The sequence below is a fragment of the Coturnix japonica genome, chromosome 1 (genome assembly GCF_054131305.1).
Source record: "Coturnix japonica strain WE chromosome 1, WE-NBRP24, whole genome shotgun sequence".
Lineage (NCBI taxonomy): Eukaryota > Metazoa > Chordata > Aves > Galliformes > Phasianidae > Coturnix > Coturnix japonica.
Genome location: NC_140663.1, coordinates 126659324 through 126687101, shown reverse-complemented (window position 1 = coordinate 126687101; position 27778 = coordinate 126659324). Strand labels below are relative to the sequence as shown.

At 41.4% G+C, this 27778-nt stretch overlaps 2 protein-coding genes across 44 annotated transcripts in view; both read left to right on the top strand.

The window, feature by feature from the left end:
• MCF2L (MCF.2 cell line derived transforming sequence like) overlaps positions 1-17471 on the top strand; it is a 141796-nt gene extending 124325 nt beyond the window's left edge. For 11 of the 42 annotated variants that reach the window (XM_085534693.1, XM_085534624.1, XM_085534660.1 and 8 more), the window contains 19 exons: positions 526-592; positions 3256-3371; positions 4127-4196; positions 5101-5193; positions 5326-5418; positions 6519-6644; positions 7271-7492; positions 8022-8114; positions 8513-8591; positions 8773-8839; positions 10057-10172; positions 10798-10884; positions 11694-11753; positions 12129-12203; positions 13171-13260; positions 14338-14471; positions 15044-15156; positions 15275-15378; positions 15485-17471. In XM_085534693.1, coding sequence (XP_085390819.1) covers positions 526-592; positions 3256-3371; positions 4127-4196; positions 5101-5193; positions 5326-5418; positions 6519-6644; positions 7271-7492; positions 8022-8114; positions 8513-8591; positions 8773-8839; positions 10057-10172; positions 10798-10884; positions 11694-11753; positions 12129-12203; positions 13171-13260; positions 14338-14471; positions 15044-15156; positions 15275-15378; positions 15485-15579 — 1900 coding nt within the window. In that variant the 3' untranslated portion in view covers positions 15580-17471. Of the gene's footprint in view, positions 1-525; positions 593-3255; positions 3372-4126; positions 4197-5100; positions 5226-5325; positions 5419-6518; positions 6645-7270; positions 7493-8021; positions 8115-8512; positions 8592-8772; positions 8840-10056; positions 10173-10797; positions 10885-11693; positions 11754-12128; positions 12204-13170; positions 13261-14337; positions 14472-15043; positions 15157-15274; positions 15379-15484 lie in introns of those variants that run through there. The other 31 variants (XM_085534671.1, XM_085534678.1, XM_085534717.1 and 28 more) reach the window with 10 other exon arrangements.
• A 1929-nt stretch (positions 17472-19400) lies between these two features.
• F7 (coagulation factor VII) lies at positions 19401-27053 on the top strand. 2 transcript variants are annotated; one of them, XM_032441996.2, is made up of 8 exons: positions 19401-19927; positions 21686-21846; positions 22477-22501; positions 22595-22708; positions 23172-23312; positions 25387-25493; positions 25951-26071; positions 26244-27053. In XM_032441996.2, the coding sequence occupies exons 1-8, from the start codon at positions 19858-19860 to the stop codon at positions 26780-26782; spliced, it is 1278 nt and encodes a 425-aa protein (XP_032297887.2). In that variant the 5' UTR covers positions 19401-19857; the 3' UTR covers positions 26783-27053. The 2 variants fall into 2 exon arrangements, with proteins under 2 accessions (XP_032297887.2, XP_032297889.2); XM_032441998.2 differs by lacking the exon at positions 19401-19927 and adding an exon at positions 20008-21107.
• Positions 27054-27778: the final 725 nt, after the last annotated feature.

Here is a 27778-nt window from a genome sequence, read left to right as displayed (position 1 = left end):
GACTCTTTAGACCCTGTTTTGATTAATCTTAAGAACTTTATCAAAACTAAATAGCATCCCTTATGGCACCTGCAAGTGGTACAGCACTTGCATTTCTAACTGAAACCTGGATATTATTGCTGTCTTTTCACTACTATAATGTGTGCCAAACCATCCAAAATCACAAAGGCTGGGGGGAGAAGCAAGCGTGCTTGCCTAATTACTAAGGAAAACTAACCTTAAAAGGAGGCACTGTGACTTTTAAGTTACAGCAAATGCCTCAGCTTTAAAGTGATCAGTGTAACTTGAAACCTTTGCACCACCAACTTCAGCTTCTGTAATCCTTGTAAATGCAACGTAACCAGATTTTATGTTTACAATAATAAAAACTGTTCACTTCTTCTATGATGCTTGAAATTCCAGCCTTGGCTGTTTCTTCAGAAAATAACTATTTCCAGTTCAAGTAGAAAACATACGAAGTTAACATTGCCTTAATACTTTGTATAAGTGAATAGGCCTTCCTTAATTATCATTCTTTGTTTTCAGGCATGTAATGAATGAACTTATTGAAACTGAACGGGCCTATGTGGAAGAACTTCTCTGTGTTCTTGAGGTAAAGATCAGATTTCACTCTGACTGATCCTGAATCTATTTCTGTTCCATTTCATAGATGTTCTTATGCTTTCCTTATTTCTATGATGCTTATCCTTTTCTTGTCTAGTAGTGTCATTGCCACATCTCTCTGCCCTCATGTTTTCACAGAGGCAAGAATATGGATATTTTTCTAAAATACACATCTACAAGTTTATATTAATTTATATTAACAAATAGCAGAAGACAAGCCTAACTATTGAGATAGAACACAGTGAGATTGGTAATGATTGTTAATTCTTTTAGAATTTCATTCCAGAGTCTCAGGTCAGTTCCAGGAATATTGTATGTCACACTGGAATGTGAATTTGCCTTGAGAGAATCTTGAATCAGAGGAGCAAATCTGTTAATCGCATCCTTTGTAGGCCTTTAAGTAGCCTTCCAAATATCTCAGGTACAGCTATGGCTACGGAGTACCTTGTAGTAATAATATATTGACTAAAAATTGTGGAGGCAATTCTTGTTTCCTTTTATCCACGTTCATGGAGACGTAATTGCAGAATTTGCAGATTGCTTCTAGAACATGTTACAAAGTTCTGTATTCTTGTTTGTTAAATATTCAGACATGGCTGCAGCATATTCTTGTAGTCCAGCCTTGTTTTGGGGATGATAAAGCTGCAAATAACTTGACAGTGACTTTAATCGGGATGAATCGCAACTGAGACAATTGGGAGTACTTCTGGTGTCCACCCCAGTTTTAGGCTCTTCAATAGGAACTGTCTTATTTTATGGACTGGGAGTGGTAATTTTTGGGCACGTGTTTTCAAGTAGGAGTAGTACTGTATGAACTCTGGCCTTGTTTTCGCCTGGTTTACAGTCAGTTTCCATTTGTGTTCCTGTCCTGAATTTTGACCAAGTGCTGGGAAGCCCCAAAAGTAGGGCAGCTGTACCTGAAGTTTGGTAATAAAACAGTGCTGATCTGAAGTGGACCTTAAGGACTGCTTTATTCTTTGGTTTTTTTCATGTAATGCTATCTGCATAATTCTGTTAAATTCAAGGCTCAAATGGCTTTAGGATTTTTGGTCCTTCCTGCTACTACTGGAGGTTTTTCAGAATCTTTCTATTCCCCTGGTATTTTTCTGGTTTTACATGGAGTATAGAGCTAAGCTCTGTCTTGCAAAGTCTGGCTCTTAATTTTCTGTTGATTCTGTAAACTCTCCAGCAATCTGAGCATGCCAATCACACTTCTCTCTACCTCTGTGCAGTTTGGGACTCATCACTCTTCAGTCTGGGTGATGAGAACTGCCAACAGTAATTCTGGACCAGATCCTTGCTGATGTATGTTTCAATGGCAGCCTTCCAGCTTTTGTGGAATTCTTATTAATAATCCACAGTTACATCTATTTCCCCAATTCTTTTGTGCCTCCTGTTCTATTTGTTCAATTTTCCTGTAAAATAACTTGATACCCTTTTGTATGGACAGAGTCTCCTTTTATGTTGCTTTTTCTTTTCGTCATGCATTTTCTCTCAGTAAAGGATTCCAATGGAAAATTAAAGGTAATTTATAGGAACAATTGCTAGGAAACTCCTGTAGCTGTTTTTAAGCTTTCCTTCTCCTTTAAGATATAAATACTACTCAAGTAGTAAAATACGAACATTTGTATCTCGTGGTTGAAAAATAAACACCATGTCAATCTAAAGGAAAAATAGTGTTGACAGCTTTTAGTCAATGTATGTATTTTCATGGTTTTGTTCTTTCAGAATTCCAGAGTACTGAGATCCATGAATTTTATTATCTTAGCTGTTGCCAGTTGTGTCTTTGTAGCAATGTCCAACATCTTCACTTCAATGGAAATGTAGTAGTCTACTCTCACATCACTTCTCTGAATCTAGACTGCTTACTGCTCACAATTTTTCCTCCTGTTTGTTTATTTATTTATTTATTTGTACTCCACTTTATGTGAATCAATGAACATTTTTCTTTTTAAAGGTTATGCTTTTGGAGTTATCTCACAACAACTTTTCTTTTTTCTTTCCTTTTAACTAAGACTTTGTGTTTTTGTATGTATGGGAAAGAGAGCTGGGAAAGGTACCAAGGTTAACAGTCAGTGAGCTACAGCAGCTTTGCCTGTACCATTGTTGTTGTGGGTTTTTTCCTCAGCGTGTGAGGGGAAAAAAACTCTCAATTTTTTAAAGGATTTTTAAAATAAAAATTTAATTGCTAGTTGATCAAATGCCTGAATTGCTTAGGCTAGTTCTCCTACTAGTTCTAATTTGGGCTTTAAAATTTTGATTGCAGGTGTGTTGTTGCTTATCCTTTCTTTTACCTTGTCACTTTGTTATGGTTCAGTGGAGTTTATTATAAGTTGTTGTCACTAATGCAGTTATTTTTTTTCTGTGACCACCTTGTCCATGACAACTGTATTGAGAGCAAGATCTAATCCAAATCCAAACTACGTCACATCATCTTCCTTCAACTGTGTAATGCAGTAATATCGAAATCTTTCATCATTCCCATCACTTGTTGTCCAGTCCATATGATCTTACTGAACTGATGGAAGAACAGATTTTGTAGATTGATTTCATGATTAATACTGAATTCTTTCTTTGTTTATCAGCCTGCTTGAGGCAAACTGCCCTATCAAAAGGAGGAAGATAATCAGTGTTCCCTCTTCTGTGTTCTAGGGGTATGCTGCAGAGATGGACAACCCATTAATGGCTCACCTCATTTCACCAGAACTCCAGAACAAGAAGGATATTTTGTTTGGAAATATGGAAGAAATTTATCACTTTCACAACAGGTGAGGAATTTGATTTAGATGTAAATGTAACATTGGAATGGGATATTACTAAAAGATCCTTACTGAGCCTCACCTAGCTATCTATTGAGTCAGAACTGATATTGCATTGGACAAGAAACCGTATTAAAACATTTTCAGAACACTGGTAAAACTTCGTGTCTTCTTGAAGAAGAGAATTATGATAGTAAAACTTTCAGTGGAAAGTAAACAGTTATCTTAAACCACAGATTTTCTATGCTCTTGCGTCTGGTTGAGGCTATTTAATTTTTATACTTAATGACCTTATTGCTGCTGCAGAGACATTTCTTCACATGGCAATATCTGAATAATTAGTAAATAAGTATTTTCAAGACAAATTATACCTACTAAGTAACTGTTTCTTATTCAGGAAAAACTAGACTTTAGTGTTTGTCACCTTTTCAATATATTATTTGACTTGTGTTGTTTGATAGCTTTTTGGAAGAAAAAAAATCCCTGAATTTTACAAATCCTACTAAATGCATAAGGCAGGGAAACAAGGCCGTTTTGCCTCCACCAAAATCTTATGTTTGGCTTCTGATGTAGCAATAGTTTGCTAAAATAAATTGATCAGAACATGTTTATTTTGAAACCCCTTTTTAAATACATCATCTAGGACAGTTTTGTTTGATTTCATAATGCAGAATTACTGCTATATTTCTTTAAGTTTAGACAATGAATTGCAAGAATACGAATTTCCTTTGATATGTGCACTAAGAAAGTTGTCTTCCTTACAGAATATTCTTGAGAGAACTAGAAAACTACGTAGAATACCCAGAACTGGTAGGACGGTGCTTTCTGGATCAGGTACATGTCATCTCTAGCTGACATTTCATTCATAAGCTCTTCTAAGACTGTTAGAGCTGAGAGTACTACTTATATAATTGCCACTAGGTCCCCTTTGTTTGTTTTGAACAGATTAGAGAGTTGGGGATATTTTCCACTGTGGGGTATAATTAATTTTGATAGGAAGAGTTACTGCTGTTTTTAAAGAAAACTGCTTTATTAAAGTTGCAGTTAGAACAACACGAAGAAGAATTGTGCATTGAATCATTTGAATTTTATTGATTATTTTGCTTAATTTTACTGGAAACTTTTTTATTGTGGAAACAGAAAGCAGACTTTGAAAATTTCATGAATAACCAAATGAAAATAGTATCTTGTCTGTGGAGCAGACAAGTCTCTTGGAGCAATAGGGGTACTATGGGACTTGTGTAAGCAAGCATGAATGAAAAATATCAGATTCTTGATAGCATCAAAGTGATAAGGGGCAACAAACTAGTTGGTCCGCTTCCACTGATGAACACACTTACAAAATGCATAAAGAAAAAAGGGCAGAAGTTTTTGAATAAGTTATGCAGAGGGAATCATGTTCTGGCATTAATTGAATTAAATTAAAACCCCGTATTTTTCATATGGCGGCATAAAGGCATTTATAAATATGATGTATGCTTCTTTGTAAGGCACTTAATGTTCAGTTGAAGTCAAAATTAACAGGAACATTTTATTCATATGTTCCAAGTACAAAATGATGAGCTGTTATGAAATGAGTGGTTCTGAAAAATTGCTGTCTGTTAGGGATGCCTTAAGGAATTGTCTTTCTTCCGTAGGCTTGATGACTGAAAAATTCTTAAGAACTTTGTCTATTTAAAATATATATATTATATATATATATATAATATTTACTTTTTATTCTCCTTTCCCATTTCAGATGGAAGATTTCCAGATTTATGAGAAATACTGTCAAAACAAACCTCGATCTGAAAGTTTGTGGAGGCAGTTTTCAGATTCCATGTTCTTTCAGGTTTGCTTACTCAATTCCCTTGGAATATTTCTGTATGTATTTTTTGCTGTTGTTAAACTTGCTAATTTATCTCAATTACAAATAAGAAAATATATTGATTTGTGTACTGACAAAATCTGACACCGATTATAGGAATGTCAAAGGAAACTCGATCACAAACTCAGTTTGGATTCATACTTGCTGAAGCCAGTTCAAAGAATAACCAAATACCAATTATTGCTAAAGGTATGTGTTACAAAATTACAATGCTAAATCTATTTTTTTTTTTTTCTTCTAAATGCTGCTTATCTCATCCTGCTGGAGAGAAATCTTAGCAGAGTGGTGTATTAATCAAAATTGAGAATGTGTCTGGAAAGGTTCAATTAATCAGAGTCTTCAAAGCAACTTGTAGGGAACGTACTTAGCTGTGGTCACAGTATGGCATTTTTAGGAAGGATGCCATTCTGAATCATTTAGACATGCTATGGACAAAGAGAACAAAATGAGAGGGATGTATTATTATACATTTTAAAATGAATATCTAACTTTTTGCTATGCTTGAAACTGATTTGTTTTTGGTAGTAGTCGTTATGTAGACACAAGGTTCAATAATTGTGTTTAACAGTAGTTTACTCTTGAGTTAAAACTGAGTTAATTCTTTGAAAGCTTTTAATTTGCTTTGTGCTTTTATGAAGAGAGAAGTATCTCTCCTGGGGTGTTGGACTCGATGATCTCTAGAGGTCCCTTCCAACCCCTACAATTCTGTGATTCTGTGATCTGAAAAGTTTTCTGTTTTAAAGAATCTTTTCTGAACTCCATGAGTAAATGCTTATTCTCATACTGCTCTGTATATCTGGATCAAATGAGAAGATACAGCTTCCCCAATAAGCCTTTTGGAGAAGGAAGACTCTTTAGGATGTGTAAGCAGTGTTCTACATAGTATGTTTAGGTCCACAACTAGCATCCCAGACCTTACACTAATTCAAGTAATAGATGCAATTTGCCTATGTTTTAACATTTATTATTCTTTAAATGCAACAAAGGATGACATTAGAATTTTGCTTTTGTTTTCAGCAATTGTGGTGAAAAATGCTAACTCAGACTTGTGAATTTCTTAGGTTGTGCTTATAAAAGGTTTAGGAGGATCAGAAGATTGATTAGCAGCAGATATGAAGTAAAACTTGGGGTCTTTTCAGTTAGAGCCAGTTCTTAGTCCACTAGATTATACAGCGTAAACTTTGCTGGATAACATTATAAATGTAGGCCAAATTTGGTGTTAAAATTAAAATAATCCTCGTTACTGCTGTTTGCAAAGCTAAGGCTGTTGTCTTTCCTTGCCTGCTCAGGAAATGCTGAAGTACAGTAAGAACTGTGAAGGTGCTGAAGATCTCCAGGAGGCACTGAACTCTATATTGGGTATTCTCAAAGCAGTCAATGATTCTATGCACCAGATAGCCATCACAGGCTATGATGTGAGTAACGTTATTGTTTTTTAGGTACCTACATAAAGCATATTCCCTTTTACATACTAATAATGAGAAGGCTTTTCTACAAAATACACCTTTAAACTGCATTATATAATGAAAACATTGGAAAGATTATCTCTCTTTTCTGAGATTTTCCTGCTATGAATGATATTTTCTTCTGTCTGCTCAAGTTTTCTTTCTTTGATCTGCTTGACACCAAGTTGGAAACAGAAAATTGTCCTGAACAGTCTGGCTACTGCCAAATGGGAGTAACCATCAGGTTCTTTGTATCTGTGCTTAAAACTACATCTAAAACTTCCAGGAAAAGAAAATGAACAGATAAAAATAAGCTTTGCAGTAGGTATCTGAAAAAACGATATGTATTGTACCACCTCTTTTTTTCTGTGTGTATGTTTTGCCATTGCTATTCTTGACTGTAAAATCATGGCTGAACAGCATAGGAAAGAGAATATTAAAAACTAACTGTATTTTCATTATCTTTCCAAATTCAACATAAACACTGATGTAAGAGATTTCTTGGAATGACAGAACTTGTAACAACCTGCTCAGAGTATGTGTTTCAGTCAGATGTTACCTCTTTGTAGTTATAAATACCTCTTTCTCTGTTCCAGGGAAACCTGAATGAGCTGGGCAAGCTTCTAATGCAGGGATCCTTCAACGTCTGGACTGATCATAAAAAGGGTCACTCAAAGGTGAAAGATTTGGCCCGCTTCAAGCCAATGCAGCGACACCTGTTCCTCCATGAGAAGGCGGTGCTGTTCTGTAAAAAGCGCGAAGAAAATGGAGAGGGATATGAGAAGGCACCTTCTTATAGCTATAAACACTCCTTAAATGTAAGGCACTCAGCAGTCCAGGGAGGTAGTGATACTAAGGGCTTAGCTGTAGTAATACACTTCTTTATTGTTGTCGCATTGCAGTTTTTCATTGTAAGCTTTGCTCTTTCAGGCAAGTGTAGCTGTTAACTGCGAGTCTGTGTCGCTTTGTTCTGATGGTGTCGGGGGGGTAGATTCTCCTTTGCAAATGGATGGCTGTTGTATCAATCACTTGGAAAATGTAACAGTGGGTAGCATAAAATAGATGTAAGATTTGTCACTCTGGCTTCTAAGAGACAGTATGTGAGTCAGTCTTAACGTAATGAACCTAAACTAAATCTTTCTTCCCTCTGAGGTAGCCATGCTGACACACTGCATTGGAGGCCTTATGTCCAACATGCAGATGACGTGCTTTCTTTTCTCTGAGTGTGAAACCAAATGTGGTTTTGTTTTTCGTAAGGTGGTTACCGAAGAATAATGTTAGCATTCTGCTTCTATTGTCATCTGTATTGCAATCTGATAGGTCAGCAGCTGTCCTTTTTGCTTCCAGATGGCAGCAGTTGGAATAACAGAAAATGTCAAAGGCGATGCAAAGAAATTTGAAATCTGGTATAATGCAAGAGAAGAAGTTTACATCATACAGGTAACAATATGCAAATACCTTTAAAATAATAACAATTAAAAACAATAATTAAATTAAAAACTGGGGGGGGGGGAAGGTAGGAGGATGGAATTCTAAACCTAACAAGATCTATCTTGGCTTTTTACTTCCCTTTGTTTTTAATCATATTTTACAGTACCCGTGCATTGTGTATGCGTATTGCATACACCATTGCTATTGTTTTCACTGGAACAGCAGATTTTTGGGAGCCAGGGTAAGACTGTGACACGTGCACAGCTTTATCCTTCAGTTTCTGCTTACTGAGGGGCTGGGGAGAGGATCTGGCTGTTCCTCTTGAAAAATTCCTCTGAGGTTGTGCTTCAGCTTGCAGCTTTTTGTATGCTTGATGACTGATCATCTTTTAATTTTGTTCTGGGCAGGCACCAACTCCTGAAGTTAAAGCTACTTGGGTAAATGAAATAAGAAAAGTGCTGACTAGTCAACTGCAGGCATGCAGAGGTAAAGTATTTTATGTACACACACACACACACACACATATATATATATATATATATATATATATATATATATTTAAATCTCTTTTCTCTTTCAACTTCAAAATCTGTTCACCACTGAATTCAACTGCAGGAATGAAAAGATTAAAACAAATCAGCTAAATGGTTCTTTCTCTCCATTACAGAAGCCAGTCAGCATAGGACACTTGAACATACTCAGAGCTTACCTCTAACAGCATCGTCTTGTACAAGGTAAGTAAGTTAGTCATCAGGTCAGCCCAGTATACTGATGCATTCACTTTGCTATCTTTATTACTCATATTCCTCAATACTGACACTTACATTTTAGATCCCTTTTTAGTATAAAACTGTAAAAGTTGGGCTTTACATACATCTCCAGAACTGTTAAGCTGAGCAACAGTGGCATGGGCTTTGCAGATAAGTAATCTTCTGTGCCAGCCATAATCCTGGTGATACTATGATTCTGTTGAACAGTCAGTTATATACTTTACCTCCCAAGTAAGAGAGTTATATACAGCAGCCTTTTCCTTTTTGCTCTGTTCTTTTCCACCACTTAAATTACTTTTCTTCAAGATTGATGTCATTTTTCTTTTTGTCCTTCACATTCTTTTCTATTTCTCATTTCCTTTTTCCTCCAGCTTTCTTACTGAGTGATGTATTCATTCCTTCAGTGTCTAAGTTTGGAGTCAAACTTTACTTTATTGTCCTGTGCTTTATCCTTCACCTTGCCAACCTATATACGTGAAGCCTTTTGCTCTCCCCTGCTGTTCTGCCCTTCTCTGACCTCTACTACTTGCTTTTTTCTTTGCCTGTATTGTCTGACCTTCACCCATACACCCATACACCTATACACTCATATCTTTAGAAATTGCTGTGTGCTCAAATATGTATAAGTAGCTCTTGGTCCTGCATGCTCCATGTGCCTAGTTATGTACAGAGAACTTCCCAGATGTGTAACATTTGTAGGGTGTCTCTCATTTCTATTTGCTATCAGAGGTGCAATGGGAATCCAAGTGCATATTCAGCATATAATATCTGTTCATACTTTATCTGTTTCCTGTGCTAAGAGCTTCTGAGATGCAGTTGATTCTTTTTCCTTCCCCTCTTATTTGCTTTTTCTGGAATGTGTGTCTAGTTAAGACTGTGAGAGGAAGTTGTCCTGAGTTGACTTTTTAGTAGTTCCCAACAGCCATGCTACATTTGCAGTCAAAATTGACACCTTTCTCCTCTATATGTGCCCATGATCTTTCTATGCTCGGTCACTAATGTGCATAGCTTCAACCTTGGAAGCTATGAACTAAGTAGTTAAGAAATGGTTTTCAGCCTATGTATCTGTATATAAAAGATCTGTATGTCAAAGGCAATCTGTGAGTCAAGGTCATCACCTTTGTTCAGATCCTAATTTGCTGGAGATGGATTGATTGCCTTAATTTTCTTCCAATAAACAGCCCATCAAGGAACAACATCAGAAACATGAAAAAAATGGAGGAGAGAAAAGCTGATCTCACAGGTCTAGAAGGTTATGTCACCACAGTAGCACCAAAGTACCCTGAGAAAGGCAAAGGTGAGTTTGGACATATAATGTTATCTTTAGATGTGAAAAGCATGCTTGCACTGCAGATGCACTGCAGATCCACCAGCATGGTAGCCATGATAGTACAGGCAAATGCAATGTTACACTTGAAAGAGCAGAACTTTGCTGCTTGCAGCCCCAAGGCAGCCCACCCACAATGTGCTGCATGTGCTGTGTGAACATGCCAGTCCAATCTGCCCTTGCCTGAGTTTGCGTTCTACTCTGTGTGGACAGGCCCAAAGCCATGCTAGTGAAGGGATAGTACTAGGGAGATGGGAACTGTGGGTTATAAGGTCTTAAACTGCAGTATGCCTTCTCCTAGAGCTGCCTGGTTTCTCAGGTTTTACTTCTTACAGATAAATTTGTCAGCATTACCTGTTTTAAAAAGTATTTTCCCACCTTGAGTTTTGGTTTATATCCCTGAGATAATTTACTGGACTAGAGGAAATACAAGACCCCTATATGAATAAGAACTTGACACTTGCGTTCCTCTAATAGACTTGGACTTTCAGTTGTTCTTTCTCACTCTGGTTCCTTGGCAGGGCTGTGAATCATTTTTTTGCCTCGACCTTTTCATGGCCTTTTCCCTTTTCTCTGTTTTTCTTTTCCTTTGTAGATGACACTAGCTCTACCTCAGAATGCTCTGTACTGTCAAAAAAGTGCTTTACGCTTCAGGGCTTTACTAACCTCAAAAGTCAGAAAGGTAATTTAAAGAGGAAAAAAATAGCTAGATGTTCTTTATGTAAGGTGGTAATTGAATCATCATAGTGTCTGTGTGTGGTGTAGCAGCTCACGTATACTTTTTCAATGTGTATATTAGCAGGTTCTCCCAAGCTAAGTTCCTTAATCACAGACCATGACAGGGAGATTTTGAGAGAAATTGGCTCCACTGCTAGGGAGAGGGTGATGAGCCCAGAAAAGCAGAGCTGTTGGGAGAAGGAATGTGGTTTCCAGTGCTTCCAGTCCCAGTATTGTGGCCTAGGAAAGAGTTTATAGGGCCCCATTCCTTTAGGAACCTAGAGGCAGTTTCCTTCAAATGAAATGCCTGGCCTGCTTCTAGCTTCTGTGGATCTGTCCCAAATGTACCCATACTTGGCAAGAATGAATCAAGGTTTTGCTGGAGTATTTCTATCTATAAAACATGACCTTAGCAAAATATCTGTGATAAGGTTGTTTGGCTAGATGCAGAAGTACATAAGAACTTCTTTATGCTTCTGGAAGTTGTCTTCTTTCTAAAACAGACAATAGGTGTCTGCAATTTCTCTTGCTTCCTCCTGCCAAGTAATTGCATGGGTACATTCACTTCTTGCTTTGAATATCTATCTTCGAATGGTCAGAATGGCACTATGATGATCACACTTGTTCAAGTGCATGATTTTTTTTCAAGCATCTTTTCTGAATGCCTTTTAAAACTCGATTACCTTTGAGTTCTTTCTGGAGAGACTAACTCTTCAGGGTTGTGTATCTGATAGCAATTAGGTGAGCACTAATATCCCATGCTTGCCTTGACAGAAACTCCATCTTCTACTGCTAAAAGCCAGACATTGCCAATGATCCTTCTTACAGGACCAGGTACTGCTGTAGCACTAGATTGGTATAAAAGCAATTGTTTAAATTGGTAATATTTGTCTAACATTGAAATTAATTGTATTCACTTGAAAGTATATGTAAACGTTTTGAAATGAATTAGGCGTTATCTGTTACCATAAAGCAATTGGTCAATTTATCTTTAAAAAAAAAAATAATAAAAAATAATAAAAAAAAAATTATGTGAATAATTAACTTCTGTAGTTGAGCAATGGCATCTCAAATTAGAGTGATCTCAGAAATCTATTTGTTTTCCAGTGTAAACTCAAAGGTATTTAGCATGCAATCCACCTCGTCTCTCTTTTTCCAGTTCCTCAATATCTCTCTTCTGTGTTTTTTTGCCTATTCATCCTCCTGCAGCTTCTCCTACCAGTCCTGACAAAAAAGCTAAACGGCACGAAGTAGTGAGTGATCCAACTCCTTTTGGTGTAAGAGGTAGTGTGTTACCGCATCTCATAATCCACAAATATCCACGTACCCCTGAAAGCAATTTTCAGCATCCTTTTAACTCCAAATGCTGTAGCTGAACCATAGCAGTGTTCTGCCTCCTGTCTTCCCAACCTACAGCTACATAGTGAACATAAAGCATTTCAGTCAAATGACCCCTTCCTGACTAGCAAGGCTTATTGGCAAAGGTTTCAGTACAAATCCTTGAGATCAAGTAACTAAGGAATACATGACAAATATTTCCTCTCTTCTTGGCTGTCTTCCTGTGGCCATCTCTTAGAGAATATTATTCTAAAGATTAAGCTGTTTTGAGCCCTACCCTCCTCCTCCTCTTTAGGTTTTCACAGCCATTAATCTTTTTCTCACCTGTGGAGATGATGCTGCTTTTGCTGCTGTGCTGGAGAAACTTTGTGCAGCACAGTGTCTGAACGGGAAGCAGTGTGATCCCTGAGCAGACACCCACAGAAACTCTGTATTTAGTAATTCCTTCTTTCTGTCTTGCATCTTCTGATATATTTTGATGTTTTAGCTTCTTCCTCAAGGACACAAACTGAGATGAGCAGGCAGTGGGCTCAGCTACTTTAGGGTGAGGCTGCACCAGGTGCTGCTCTCAGCTTCACAGTGCAGAGTACATTGTTCCTCTCACTCCTTTCCTTTCATGGCAGCATCACACCTACTCACATCCCCGTGAGCTCAAGGAAAATGAATTAGTGATGACATCATATATTGGAGATGGATCCTAAAGAAATCAGCAAGCTGGTTTCTGAAGAGAAGCAACTCGTGACTTCTCATGTTTCATGGCACCATGAAACCTAAGCTTGCTCATTTCTCCATAGCTTTCACTCTTTGTAGGACTCTGCCATTTCCTTATGTTTCCTGCCTTCATAGGGAGCTCTGCTAGGATGTGTGTTTCCAAAGAAATTTGCATGGAATACAGCAGGAATTTATTACTCAGTTTCTTCACAGATGTCATTCTTGACCTTGGACAGGGCCAAACGGGTCAGCACTTCTGGCCTTGTGCAGGGCATCCAGCAGCATAGGCGAGGTAAAAGACCTGCTTGGTTTGGTGTGCTCTGAGTGTGCTTTTTTGGATTGCTTTGACTTCACTCTGACAATGCACTATTTTAGCCTTAATGCACCTGGCATGAGCAGCTGGGTGGCGAATGTTAAATGCGCTGAAAAGGGAAAATGCAGATGCTCTCCCGCCTTAACTCGTAGTTAGCTAAAAAGGCTAAAGGCTGGGAGGTTTTCCTTTCTCCTTTGATCTTTTTCATTGAGTTTTCTTTTTGTTACTATCTAACTTGAACTGAAACATTACTTGGAACTGTTTATTTGTTCTTTTTATTCTGACTTGTTCATTATAAGCTCAGCACATGTATTAGCAGCTGCTTGCCTCAGTGAGAAGCATTCTGCTAGTGAAACTTACTGTAGCTTAATCTGGAAAAGGATTTTATGAGCCTTGGTTGTGATCCAGCATCAGGAATACATGAAATGCTTCACCTTTAGAGAGAACAAGGAACATTTGGCCATAAGGGACAGGCAGCAGATTGTTCTCATGTTTCTTGGTGCTGTGACTTAACACTGAGACGATTCAGCATGGTAAAGTGTCCTTGTGTCAACCTGACAATGCAGCTCATAACATGAAGTGCAGAGTGCCTGTAACTCCTGTTGAGTTCTTTGACAGATGCAAATGCTCATCAGAATGCCCATCCATCCCTCATTCCAACCTGGTTAGGTTGTCTTATGTGACAGCCATATATGGTCATCCTTTTCCCACAAAACACTCTCTCATATCCTTTATGGCCTCCTTAGAGGAAGAGCATCTTCCATCACTGAACTTGTGTAAGGCAGAAAAAGCTAATTTTTTGGTTGGGAATTTGCGTTGTTTCCATCTCCATAAATCCAAAGGGCCAAATTCACTGCTGTGTATCACCAGAGATCTGCTTAGCCTCATGGGAACCTTTTGCTAGCTGTGAATTTTACCTAGTGGCTGTAGTAACTTCCCCCTGTCAAGATTTCCTCCTGTTATGTTGATCATTGGAGTGATTATCAGGGGAAGAACACTTCTCCCACACAGTGTTACGTTGCTGAAACCTTAACTGTCGGCTTTTTGTTCACCAAGGTTGGGCTAAAACATCTCATTCTCTTGATGCATCTGAAGAAAATGATGGCTGGTCCAGTGCTGAGGAGCCACTGAATTCATCGGATGCAGAAGAAGACGGAGGAGGAGGTGGAGGGGGGAATGAGATGAAGCTGGTAAACAGAAATGCTTTCCTAATTGAGCTAAGCAAACATTACTGTGAAGTGTGACAGTATGTAGGAATGTTTCTGATACTTGTGAGAAGGGAAGTGTCTGCTTTGAAACTGTCAGCTGAGCAGAATTCCTGGGGTAGTGGGAAATATCCCACTTAAATCAGCCCTGTATTGTAGGAAAGGTGCCTTCGTGTACCTGTAGACCAGCGAGGCTGCTTATGCCATAGTCAAGCAATGACAAGCTCAGCTACTACATCACTTATATCGCATCACAAATTCTCCAGTTCATTATTTACCTCTTGGCATTTTTTTTCTTTTATTTGGTAGAGATTTTACTTAATTATTGTAACAGAATATTGTTCAGGCTGTGAGAATTCATATGCTGAATTTGCATATAATTAAACAGCAAAGTCTTGCTGCCCCTCATAAGGCTCATTTGCGCTGTCTTCAACGTGTACGTGCATAAGAAGGAGGAAGCAGGGAAAAGTGCTCTGTTTTTTGTAACAAAAGCTGCTACATACTTTAAAGTACCCAATAGAAATAATTAGTTTGTCTTTTTCCCTTTGTGCATTCAGACTCCTGGTAAATATACAGTTGTGACTGATTACGAGAAAGGAGTTTCTGAAGAATTTGCAGTGAAAGGTGGAGATGTAGTTCAGCTGATTCGTGAAGGGGAGGATGGACTTTGGTAAGCAGATCTGTTTGGAATCTTCATACACAGAACTGTGTGTGGAAGGCAGGTGCTGAGTGCAGAACTTTTAAAGGCAGCAAGTGAAGCAGTTTGACCTCTGTTTTTGTTTTTATAGGTATGTGAAGAATCTGACCACTGGTAGAGAAGGTTGGATCCCAGCAAACAATCTGCTGATGCTCATAGGCAATTCAAAATCAGCTCAGTCTCTGAGCAGCTCTGGTAGGTTACTTACTATAAATGGCTGTTTATCTGAAGATTCCTGTTATGGGAGAAAGCTGTGAAAAACAACAACCATATTTCTTACGATTTTTCTCTTCTTTCCCAGAATCAGGCACTGCTTCCAGCACTTTGAGCACATCATCAAGTTGCAGTGATAGCTGCAATGCCAGCAGCACCAGCTTCTCGGACATTAAGGGCTAACATCATATTTTTCACCCCACCTCCACAGAAAGTAAATCTGGACTTTGAGCCCAATATCCAAAATCTGAGATGCCTGTCTGGTTTTCTCTGTCTTCTCTGATGATTTTCAGAGATTTCTCACAGAAGATCCTGGTGAAAAGTGCATTGAATGTGAAGTTGTAAATAAAAACTAAATGATCTGAAATAGGGTATTGTAGAGGCTTCTCCTGAAGTTTGAAGCTGCAGAGGTGTTGGCGTAAAACACATTTTCCCACTGATATACAATCAGGTTTCTGCAGAACTGTATCATTTCATAACATCCGGAATCTGAATGAGAGCAAACAATGTGCTGAGTGCTGAATCCTTGCCGTGAGCTAATAGCGTAGCAATCGCTGTACAGGATAGATATGAGGAGAATAAATCAGAGTTTAGTTTCTCCTCCCCAAAATACCCATTCTCCCTGGATGTACCTCAAACAGTGCAGTCAATGGGATGCCTACGGCCAGCAGGATGTAAGTTTGGTGAGCCATTTCTCTTGGGTCCTCAGGATACTCTTCTGCATCTCAGAGATGGATGCAGAAATGACCAATGCACTGACCATAACAACATCAGAACAGGAAATCATTTTATCATTTCCAACCTTATAATAATTCATGCAATGGAATAGTTGGGTGTTTTGTTTTGTTTTTATTATTATTATTATTATTTGAAATATTTTGGCCTCACAACCAATCTCTTCACCAAGATCTGTGTTTACGTAGCCTTGGCAACTTAGTAGTATCTTCTTCCTTACACAGGTGCACAATGAAACACAAATGTTCTTATTCACTGGATGATATCTCAGTAAACTAATTTCATGGTTACCTTCAGCTCTAACACTTAGCATGCAGTTATAGGCAAAGAAAACTACGGTGAGTTCACTATGGGCCAAGAGCATATCTTCAGGTATACCTAAAAGGCTGAGAAACCAGACACTTCTAGTCAGTGGTGTTTGTTACAGATTTATTCAAAGTGACAAAAATGACATGAAAATAGGCTTTTACCTGATTTGTATGCCATATTACTTAAAACTATCATGAACTTTATAATAAGCAACATTTTTCAATGTCAGTCAAAACTACTATTAATTATTGGACCCTCTTTCTGATGGCTAAGCCCAGAAGTCTATCTTTGTGCTGGAAATTCAGATATTAGAGCCCACAGCTTAGGAAATTGAGGGAGAAAGATTCTAAACGATGATCTTGGTCCTGAGCTGCAAAAGTAACCCTACCCAAATGCAATCAAAAAGCAGCTGACTGTGGTCACTACAAATTATACGCATCTATACTCGCACATCGATGCACATGTGTATGTGCATGTATGTGCCTGTGTATGTGTGTGTGTAGATATGTAAATGTGTACATATGCTGTATCAATGTAAAGGATGTATTTATAGTCTTCATGCTGCTGGATGTGTCACTTTACAATTCATACACACTTAGGTTTCTTGCAATATAAATGCAGACCAGGGTTTTAATTCAGACATCTTTTCCAACACAGACATCCTCCAGTCTTTTAATTATCCCATATGATACTGTGCTGATCGGGAATACTTAGGCTGATATTTAACAATGAGATGGCAGCATGAAATTCAGCTTATCTTCATCTCTGTAAGTTATTTTGTAAATTCTGTAACATAATTTACCTGTGTATTGCTGTCATTGCTTGGATAAGACTGTCCTTTCATTTCTCACTGCGGTTCATTTGCGTTACTTCAATGGTTTTCTCCACATCATGGCACTTTAATAGATTTCCTTTTTGTTGTTGTTGTTGTTTTTAAACTGCTGTTGTGATTTAGAGGTTCAGAGTAGGAGGTCTCTATTGTAATTATAAAGATTTGAATAAATGTCAGCACTTCTTGCTGAATGCCTTTATACAGACATGCTCCATGCTTTATTTTTGCATCATGGTCCAATAGTTGCTTATGGGCATCATATGTCTCTCTTTCAAGAGAGTACTGCATGTCCCATGGCTCCTTCCCTGCTGTACACAGTCCTCTTGGCTGTGTGGCCTCAGTGGAACAGGTTGAAGGCAAATGTCTGGCCACCAGTGAAGCAAGTGAGAAAGGAGAAACTGAATGTATACATGCCCCTCACGCAATGAGAAAGGTGCTTATATGTTCATGAGTTAATGGCTTAAAGGATCACCATGCCATGGTAGGAGGTGATTTGGGCTAAGGCCTGCACCATACAACTAAGTTCTCACTGGGATTTGGTTGCTTTTGTCTACTTCTGTTAATGTAGCAGCCTCCTGTGGAGGAAGATACATTTCTTTTTAATTCTGTTGACAAACATTTCCTATCATAAACGTTGTGGGTTCATCCTGAGTTCCGTATGTCTTGGATCACCAGCTCAAAGTTGGAGCACAGACTTTACTTGCCAGCTGCCAGCCACAGTTCTACGAGCTCTTCCTGTTTCCTTCCTGGGTTCACACTTGGGGTGGAGGGGGAGTTGTTTCTCCCTCTTCTGTGACCCCCTTCTAGCAGTTTTTGGCTGGATCAGCTCCCAAAAACAAACCAACCTCCTCCTGCATGTTTGCTCCTGGGGCTGGGCAGCCTGTGTTGGGTCAGTGCTGTCCCCATGCAGAGGAGTGCCCTTGGCTTTTCAAATCAAGAGGCTGAGCTACCACCTGGGTCAAGGAGATCTGCGAGGGGCTCTCTCAGGGCTCCATGACACTGAGCCACAGGGTGGCAAGTCAGAGCCCAATGCCCACAAGTCCAAGACCCTGTAACAGGATCAGGTCTATCAGTAAAGTAGAAATGTTGTGTTAAAACACACCTGTGGCATTTGTATTTACCCTGAGGATTTCTGTGGTCACTGCTGCCTGTACCAGCAGATGGTGGTAGGAAATCAAAGATGGATGTTTGTGTTTCCATTCTGAAGGGTTTTAACTGAGGCAAATCAGTTTGGTGTTGGAATAGCCACCCATAACAGAACAAGCAAACAAAAAAAAAAAGCCTCTAGGCTTTTATCATCTCCCCGCCTTCTGTGCTGTCCCTGTGAGATAACACTGCACACAGGCATAGAGCTCAGGCAGATGGGCACACAGTCCTCTCTTGGAAAGAAATTCCTCCTTTGCATTCTACAAAAGGAATGATTTGCTTTAAAGCCTAGTGGCATAATATTCATAGGTTTACAGGTTAGTGCAACAGAAATGGGAGTTACTAACTCACCCACTCAAGCCATCTCGGAGCCTGGAAAAGGGGCTATCACCATGTGGACCGATTTGGGCTTCTCCCTCGGCTCTGCAATAACAGTGGCTTTTTGCTGTATTCAAACAATAAAACTGAAATCTCCCATGCTTCCGGGCAGCCGACAGAAGAAGAAAGGAGCACTGCTTCAGCCATAGGGCAGCAGAGGAGCAGACAAGCCAGCTGTGGTGATGCTGCAGTGGCATAGGGCCCAGACACATGGACATCAGTGAGGTGGTGGCAGAGACCAGGCTGGGCCTCAGGCAAGGTGGCAAGTGGTGTTCACACTGACAAGGATGCAGCCTTCCCCAAGGATGCTCCTCAGGAAAGCAGGTTTCAGAGCAGGCGTGCACCACCACCAAACAACGGGAACGTGTGCAGAGCAGCTGGAGGCCCTGCTCCCAGCTGTGAGGAACCCAGCTGAGCCTGGCAGAGAAGCAGCAGAACAGTCCCTTCCCTGCACACGCTAAGGAGAGGGCAACCAGGCAAACAAGCTCTTTACCTTGCCGCTATCTCAAGTCAACATTTACCTAAGCTAGTTGTTAGCTCTCTGTTCTGATGCCACTAATCGATTTCCACTAAATCTGAGGGTTGCCTGTTTCCCAGGTAGAATGTTACTTGCAGATCAGCCCCACAAAGCCCTATCGTTGCTCACAAAATGGGATGTGGGTCGGCTCAGAGCTCAGTTAGAGGAACCTGGTATAGGGTTCGTTTTGCTGGTTAATTAGTGTCAGAAGTTCAGGGTGACGACTGTGAAATTGGAAAAGCTGGCTGTCAACAACTGCTGGTCCTGCGGAGCACTGAGAGGTTGTGCCTGGCTTTCTGTGAGGTGGCTGTGGGGCCTGGCCTCTCTAAAGGCTGTGCAAAGGCTATTGCACAGCCTTTACACAACAGCAGTTCCCTATAGAGGCAGGCTTCAGGCTGTGCCTCGCGCTTCACCCTAATCATTGAGGTTCCCATGACTCTCCGGCCCCTCCTCTGGCTCCCAGCATTGGAGGCTGAGCCCTTTGGCCCAACAGCCAGCTCTGAAGCGTCAATACGCCGCCAGGACTCCAGCTTGTGGGGTCAGCATGGTTTCCAGGCAGTGCATGGTTTTGCTGCTCTGCTTCCCGCTGCTGGTTCCTCCTTCTCTGGAAGCAGGTATGTCACAGGGTATATAGCTGCAATAAGCTCACTGGCAGAAGAGCTCTCCACTGTTGCACATAGAAACCTTTGTCCTTCAAGTTATCCTAAGGCTCTTGCTTTTGGTGATGGCAGCTGTGTGTTTATTCTACCAGCTGAGGGAAACCCCTTCCATGCTCCTGTGTGTCTCTTGCAACCATGTCAGCTGCCCTCACAGGGAGGGTAGCTGGAGCAGCTATGTTGTCTATTGAGTTGTGGAACTTTGTAAAGCAGAGAACCGACAGCCTGGCACTCAGCTGACAAGAAATTAGAGAAGGGAAGGGCACTGTGCTTCTGAAGCAGCAAAAGGAAGTGAAGTGGCAGCTCCATGGTAGCTTCGGTGTGTGCCTGAAAAACAGCGTCTAGATGAATACAGTAGAACCAGTGCTACGTGGTTCTCAGGTGTCTGCTGACCAGGTCTCTCAAATTGTGATGAACAGGGCTGGAAGAAATATGTTAAAGTCTAAAATGTTCCAATGTAAATAAGTAGAGGACATAGGAATGGAAGGGGGAGGGTGTTGCTATCCACGCACTTTGCACGTTGCCCTGTTGGGGTCTGGATGTAGGCTGATATGTATGCAATGTATCTGCAGTGTGAAGTTAAGTATAAGACCTTAAAGAAAGTCATATTAAATGCACACAGCCTGACTCGATCTCAGCAGAACAACTCAGCTAACATTCCTACGATGGACAAATGTTTATGAACATCCTGTGATAAATGAGGTATATGGTAAATGAGTACTTTAACCCTTCAGAGAACTTACAGAGGCTATATTAAGCACTGTTTCTGTATCTGTGGCCAAACAGTGGCAAGGAGATCCCACCTGCAGGTCCAAAGGGCACAAGCAGAGTACCCCACGAGTCAGTTTTGGCTCCAGTCCTGTTTAACATCTTCATTAACAATCCAGGCAATGGGGTAAGGTGTACCCTCAGTAAATTTGCAGATGGCACGAAACTGAGGGGAGCTGCTGATTCACCACAGGGTCATGCTGACATTCAGCGGGACCTTGACAGGTTGGAGAGATGGGCTGATAGGAACCACATGAAGGAGAAACAGCTCCAGGCACCCAGCTAGAAGTCAGCTCTGCAGAAAAGGACCCAGGAGTTCCAGTGGATGCCATGTTGAAGATGAGTCAGCAGCGTGCCCTGCTCAGCATTGGTGAGGCCACAGCTGGAGTGCTGGGCTCGTCTGTACAAGAGAGATGAGGGTACACTGGAAGGTAGTTAGCCAGCCTGTGGGTTTGTGAAAGTGTGAAAGGTTTTGAGATAAAACTATTGAGGAACAGAGAACTGGGAACTTAAGCCTGACTGCCTGACGCACCACCAAGTGGGTTACCACGGTGAGTACAGGACAGCTGAGTGTTGCCATACACATCAATCAGTATTAGATGAATCTAGATAAATGCATTTCAGCTCCTAGAATTCGAAGAAACTTCATGACACATGTAGAGACCTATTTTATCATGTGTGACGATGCTTTAGGAGTCACTGACATCCAGCACTGAGATACTATGCCGTTTTCTCATGAGCTCTGGGCTCTGTGGGATCCAAGTGCTGTCACTTGACGTGCCAGGAAGCACACCAGAGGAAGGAGGCTCTGGAGGCCTGTGTGCATTTTCCCAGCTTCTCATAAACAGCTCAGAAAGCAGAAAAGCTTTCAGAGGAAATCCTCCTCCCTGCCCTTTCTTTCTGGAGTGCGCAGACATATGACCAACTCAACATGCCACTGTTTTACAGTCTTTTTAAAGCAGGAAGAGGCGAACAGCATTTTTCAAAGGCACAGAAGAGCCAATAGCTTCTTTGAAGAGATAAAGCTGGGGTCACTAGAGCGAGAATGCATGGAAGAAAAGTGTTCATTTGAGGAAGCAAGAGAGATCTACCGTGATGATGAGAGGACAGTAAGTAACACAGGGCTGGGCAGGTGGGCTCTCTGCTGTAAAAGGGTGTGCTTTGCCTCTTCAAATCATGAGGGGAAAAGAAAGCGCCATGTTGGGGGGCAGTGGGAAGGTGGATTCACTCTAAGCTATCTCAGGCTGCCCAGAGAGGTAGGTTGCGGAGCCTCCTTCTATGAATGTATTCAAAACCCACCTGGACATTTTCCCTCTCAACCCACTGCAGGGAACATGCTTCAGCAGTGGGATTGGAATAGATGATCTCCAGAGGCTCCTCCCAACCCTTCTGAATGATTCTATGACCCTCCAGCCTCCCAGTAATCCCAGGGCTGACAATCCCTTCAGTCACCACACTGTGCAGTGCTTGCTTCAGTCCCTCCCACTTCATATGAATAGTCACAGGCTATTGATGGATAAAACTATCAGTGTGCATTACACTGTGCCCTTGTCTGCTGGCATGAAAGTAATATAGAATGTGGAAAATAATGTACACTATTTTATGGATGTTCTCTTTCATTGATCACAACAGCAAAAATGGCACCGCTGTGGCAGTCTGCAAGCCATCCTATGCTACAGGGGCCATAGGGCTTCATCTGAGTGACTTCTTTAATTAAATCTCTCACCTTTTTCTTCCAGCAAGAGTTCTGGCACATCTATTCTGGTAGGAGCACTCCATGCTTCCTCGCAGCTGCAGTGATGCTCCCACTGCCGCCGTTCCTCGCGTGACCCAGGCTGACGCTGCCTGTTTTTGCAGACCCCAACCAATGTGACTCCAACCCTTGTCAGAATGGAGGGAGCTGCGATGACCAGTTTCAGGATTACGTCTGCCGCTGTCCTCCAGAGTACGAAGGCAAGAGCTGTGAAATAGGTCAGTGCTGATGTGGCTTAACAAAACTAACCCATCACTGCTAACTCAAATATATCCTGAGATGTACAGGAGTGATCAATACTGATGGCTTTAACCAGCTGGGCACTGCTCAGTACCAACATAATTCTCATGCTATGATGATTTTGAACCAGCTGAGAGAAAAGAAGGATGTTTTTTTCCTACCCAAGAGCTGAAGTTGCTTTGGCTTAGAAGCATAATGCAGTGAGTGAATGAGAGCCAAGCTACACATGCATCCTAAGTACGGCTCTTCCTTCCTTGTCCCTGGAGTTCTTCCTACAGAGCTTTGCCAAGCAGCAGCAGCTTTTGATGCAGTTGTTGTATATAAATCACTGAAACCTGCCTGTCTGCCTCACCTCCCTGTCAACATTTTAAGCTGTAATTCAATTGTATTAAGCACCAAAATCCACCTTCAGAAACCTTAATGCTCTTTCTCTGCCTTTAGCTGTGGCCGAGAACCTGAAGTGCATTTACGACAATGGCGGCTGTGAGCAGTACTGTGCTGACAAGCAGTCTGAAAAACGAGTGTGCTTCTGTGCAGAGGGCTATGCCTTAGCAAGTGATGGTGTGTCCTGCATTCCCCAAGGTAGGATGCCGTGTGCCCCATGCTTACTTTAAGCCACCCCTGTGAGAAAACTTTTCAATTGCCTACATTTTAGGAGGTGTCATGCATAAATGTCAGCTCCCTACTCCTTCTTCTAGGGCAGAGCTTAGAATGGTAGTCTGGGCTTCTGCTGAAGCACCCCAAAAAAGCAGTATGGAAAGCGTGTGCACTGAGCCCACCCTAAAAGCACTGGTGAGATCTGCTGAGCCTCTACCTGAGGCAGCTGAATTGGGTCTGCAGCCCTCACTGCAAGGGGTTCAATGCATTCAGGCTGCACTCCAGGACATCTGCTTGAACATGGCCCTCACCAGCCAGTGGCCCCTTTGGACCCCTCCTCTTCTTGTCCCCAGAAGTCCCCTCCTGTGAGACGTTTAGTAGGACCCAGCACACTCAGTGTTGCTCTAGACAGTACAGATAGATATTTCTTTCACTCTTCCAACAAGGTAAATGCTAATTCGGACTCCATAAGCACAAATTCATTGTTTTCATAGTTTCATAGTTTCATAGTTTCGTGCAGGTTGGAAGGAACCTTAGAGATCATCGAGTCCAGCCCCCGGGATTCGAGCCTCTGTGTAGCAGAGCGGCACTATTGAAAACTATTGTTTTCCCAATAGCTCAGCTGGCACCTAACTCTGTTGCAGGTGCCTCCTTCAGTTACGTTATTAGAGGGGAAAAAGAGGCCCCCAGGGCTGCACACATAATGGGCAGAGCCGCAGGGAGCACGTGCTCAGGGCTAAAGAAGCAGTTCTGAGGGCAGTGCCCTCATACACATGCAGCAATGGAGCATTCATGCGGAGAACTGATAATGACAACCCAGCTCTCAACAACAGCAAATCTATTAAAAAAATTACTGGTAATGTGCTTATCCCTTATAAGCAGATTCTGCAATGCCACGTGATGGGGAAGCTGCTTCTTTGAAAAGCTGAGAGCAAAGAATTTGATATGCCCCATAGGCCTTAAAGTGCATCTTTGCCTGCTTGAAGAGAGGAAGATGCACTTGTTGTTGCTGCCTTCATGGAGCCAAAATACCAATATTGCTGACTGCATGCTGCAAGAATGCAGAACTCATGAGGCCTCACCTGCAGTACTGCATCCAGGTCTGGGGCCCCCAGCACAGGAGGGATGTGGAGCTATTGGAGCAGGTCCAGAGGAGGCAATCAGGATGGCCCGAGTGCTGAAGCACCTCTCCTATAAGGAAAGCCTGAAGGAACTGGCTTTGTTCAGCCTGTCAGAAGACCTTATTGAGACCTTCCAGTACTTAAAGGAAAATCATAAACAGAGGGGGGGGGGCAACTTTTTAAATGAGCAGATAGTGACAGGACAAGGGGGAGTGGTTTTAAACAAAGAGAGGGGAAATTTAGATCAGATGGTAGGAAGAAATTCTTCACTCGGAGGGCGGTGAGGCGCTGGCACAGCTGCCCAAAGAAGCTGTGGTGCCCCATCCCTGGAGGCATCATGGAGATGCATTCAACTCAGAGCCATGGCTCCCAGAATGATGAAGTGAGAGCACTTCTCATCAGTGTTACTGCAGAACAATTGCTGGACGTAAGGGGTGAGGGATGGTGTGTTAAGTTACAGCACATCTGGCACCCCAAGATTCTAGCAACAGGCTCTTTGCATCTTCTGTGTGAAGGATGTATACAAAACAGCATGGTTTCTTCTGCACTGTGGCTAAGAAGCAGGTTTGGTCCTCGAGACTCAATTATTGCCAGTCTTCACACACATGCTCAGGCTATACAAAGACCTCTGACTGATAAGTGCAGTTTGGAAGAATGAAAGATGACCTGAACAAAAGCAGACTTAGAGACATAGCAGGAGTCATGGTGGTGGTATATGAATCCATCAGTGTGAAGCCACATCTGTCTGTTTGCAGACAAAAAACTACCTGCCTGCTGAGCTGCTTTGGGTGACTTCTGAGAGCCCATGCTCCCACACTATGAACCTGTTTTTCAGCTAACAAAGCTCCACTGAAGATGTTCATAAGAATCAGTCTGTGACAGTTTGCTGTGAATTCAGTGCAATGAAATCACACTTGTTACTCTTTTTCCTTTTTCAGTGAAATACCCTTGTGGAAAAATACCAGTGCTGGCAAAAAAGAATGTGACTGCTCGGGGGAGAATAGTAGGTGGTGTCACCTGTCCACCAGGTGAATGTCCATGGCAAGTGAGTCTTCCACTAATATTTAACATTGTCATTGCTGTTTTTCTCGTGAAGCCATTCAGTATTTTAAATGTGTTATGTTAAAATGCATCAAAAGTGTAAGGTTTGGGCAAACCATCTACACCCAGCAGCTCTACCTGTTTCAATCACGCATCTCAGCCTGGTTCTGAATGCCTACTTTCCTAAGAGTTGAGTAGTAATATAACCTCCTCTGCTTCCTGATCCCTCCATCGTTAACCATACTGCTAAGAACTTGACCTAGGGATACACTCTTGGCCATAATACACAGGATCTATGCTTAAAAAATGGAGAAAATGTTGATCAGAAAACTCCTCCCTCCTAAATTCTCTGCAAAATCGGAATAGTATTTTCAAGCACAGTTGTGTATGATGGCAGAAAGAAGCAATATAAAACTGGACTCTATTGAGATTTAAGTAAAAAACTTGCTTTCTGTTGGCAGGCCCTTATAATACAGGATAAGAAAGGGAAGTGTGGTGGTAGTCTGCTCTCGCCAGAGTGGGTGGTGACTGCAGCTCATTGCCTGGATTACGCTCATACCAAACAGCTCCGCGTGAGGCTGGGTATGTATCTCCCTTCCCCGTGTTATCAAGCTGTGGTTGTCTTAATTTCTCCTTCTGAGAAACCAGAGTGAAAACCAAAAAGAGTCAGATTAGAAATCTCCTGCATCCACCCACAAACTCCCAAGGAATCCAGTTTCTGGCCAACATGACTTGCAATCATTAACTTTTCCAGGTGAATACTCAATAAAAGTTGATGAGAAAACTGAGCAAGAACGTGCAGTTAGCAAGATCATCAGACACGAAGAATACATCAATGGACAAGTCAATCATGACATTGCCCTCTTGAAGCTGGAAACACCCGTGAATCTCACCGATTTCGTGGTGCCAATATGTTTGCCTGAAAAACGGTTTGCAATATACGAGCTGTCCTCCATTAAGTTCTCAACGGTGAGCGGATGGGGACGGCTACTAGATGGAGGGGCTACTTCTACTTTTCTGATGCGAGTTGATTTGCCACGTGTAAAGACACAAGAATGTGAAAAGCAGGCTAAGTTAAACGTCACTGAGAATATGTTCTGTGCAGGAGACCTGACTGGCAAAAAAGACTCCTGCAAGGGAGACAGTGGTGGACCTCACGCTACGAAGTATAAGAACACCTGGTTTCTGACTGGGATTGTCAGCTGGGGAAAGGGTTGTGCTGTTGAAGGCAGCTATGGGGTTTACACAAGGGTATCCAGATACATCGACTGGTTGAAGAGGCACATGGAATGACAGCAGTGAACCAGAGCATTTCCTTGCCTTCATCCCTCTGTGGCATTTTCCTACTGAAGCATTCCTCCGTTAACTCAGACACATGGTAAAGGTGATACTGTTCGCAGTTTTAAATAAGCCTAATGCCTGCCTGAATACATAAAATAACTTTGATATTGTTGTAAACTTGAATGTCTTGTCAAGAGGCCACAGAAAGGCTCTATCAAACCAGATGCAGAGTCCCTCATTCTTCACCCATTTTCTGGTAACAGAAAAGCTTGGTGCTGAAAAACACTGTCAGTAATGTGTTGAGTACACCGTGATCCTTCCTTGTGCTGCTATCATGGCTGCTGGTAATCAATGATGTACAGACTTCCTGAGCAAGAAGTTGCATGAGTCTGAGAGGTCATGAATGAACCCATTTGCCATACACATGTGCAATCTCTTTTAAACACATTTACACTTCCTGTGCTGATAGGTCCTGCAATACAATGAAGCAACAGCAGGGGAAAGAGAAATGGTGTTTCTTTTAGCTTATGGTGAAGAAACTTTCTTTTGCAGTTCCAGCAGGTGGATTTGAGAGGGAGGAATTGCAGAACATCCTCAGGACAAGAAATCCAGGAAAAGATTAATTCCACATTTATGAGTTTGCTAAGAAAACTTGATTTTAGTCTTCTTGCACTAAATATTTCTGCAGTAAGGCTACTAATAATACATTTATGAGTATTGTGATGAAGACTACCACAGATTTAATCCTACATTTGCCTTCTTGTATAATTGGGATTCTTTCAAGTCATGCTGAATATCAGATCAATCACAAAGGCTTATCAGTATGTAGGACACTCACAGTTGACTCTGGTCTAGCACTGGGAGAGAACGCTGGCATTCTATGGTACATGTGATACCAAACATCCCATAATCTGTGTTACTGACATAGAGGAATGGGGGGTTGCTCTTTTCAGAACAAAGATGGGAAAAGCTGCAAATTCCAGAGACCTGGAAAACAAGGTCTTACTG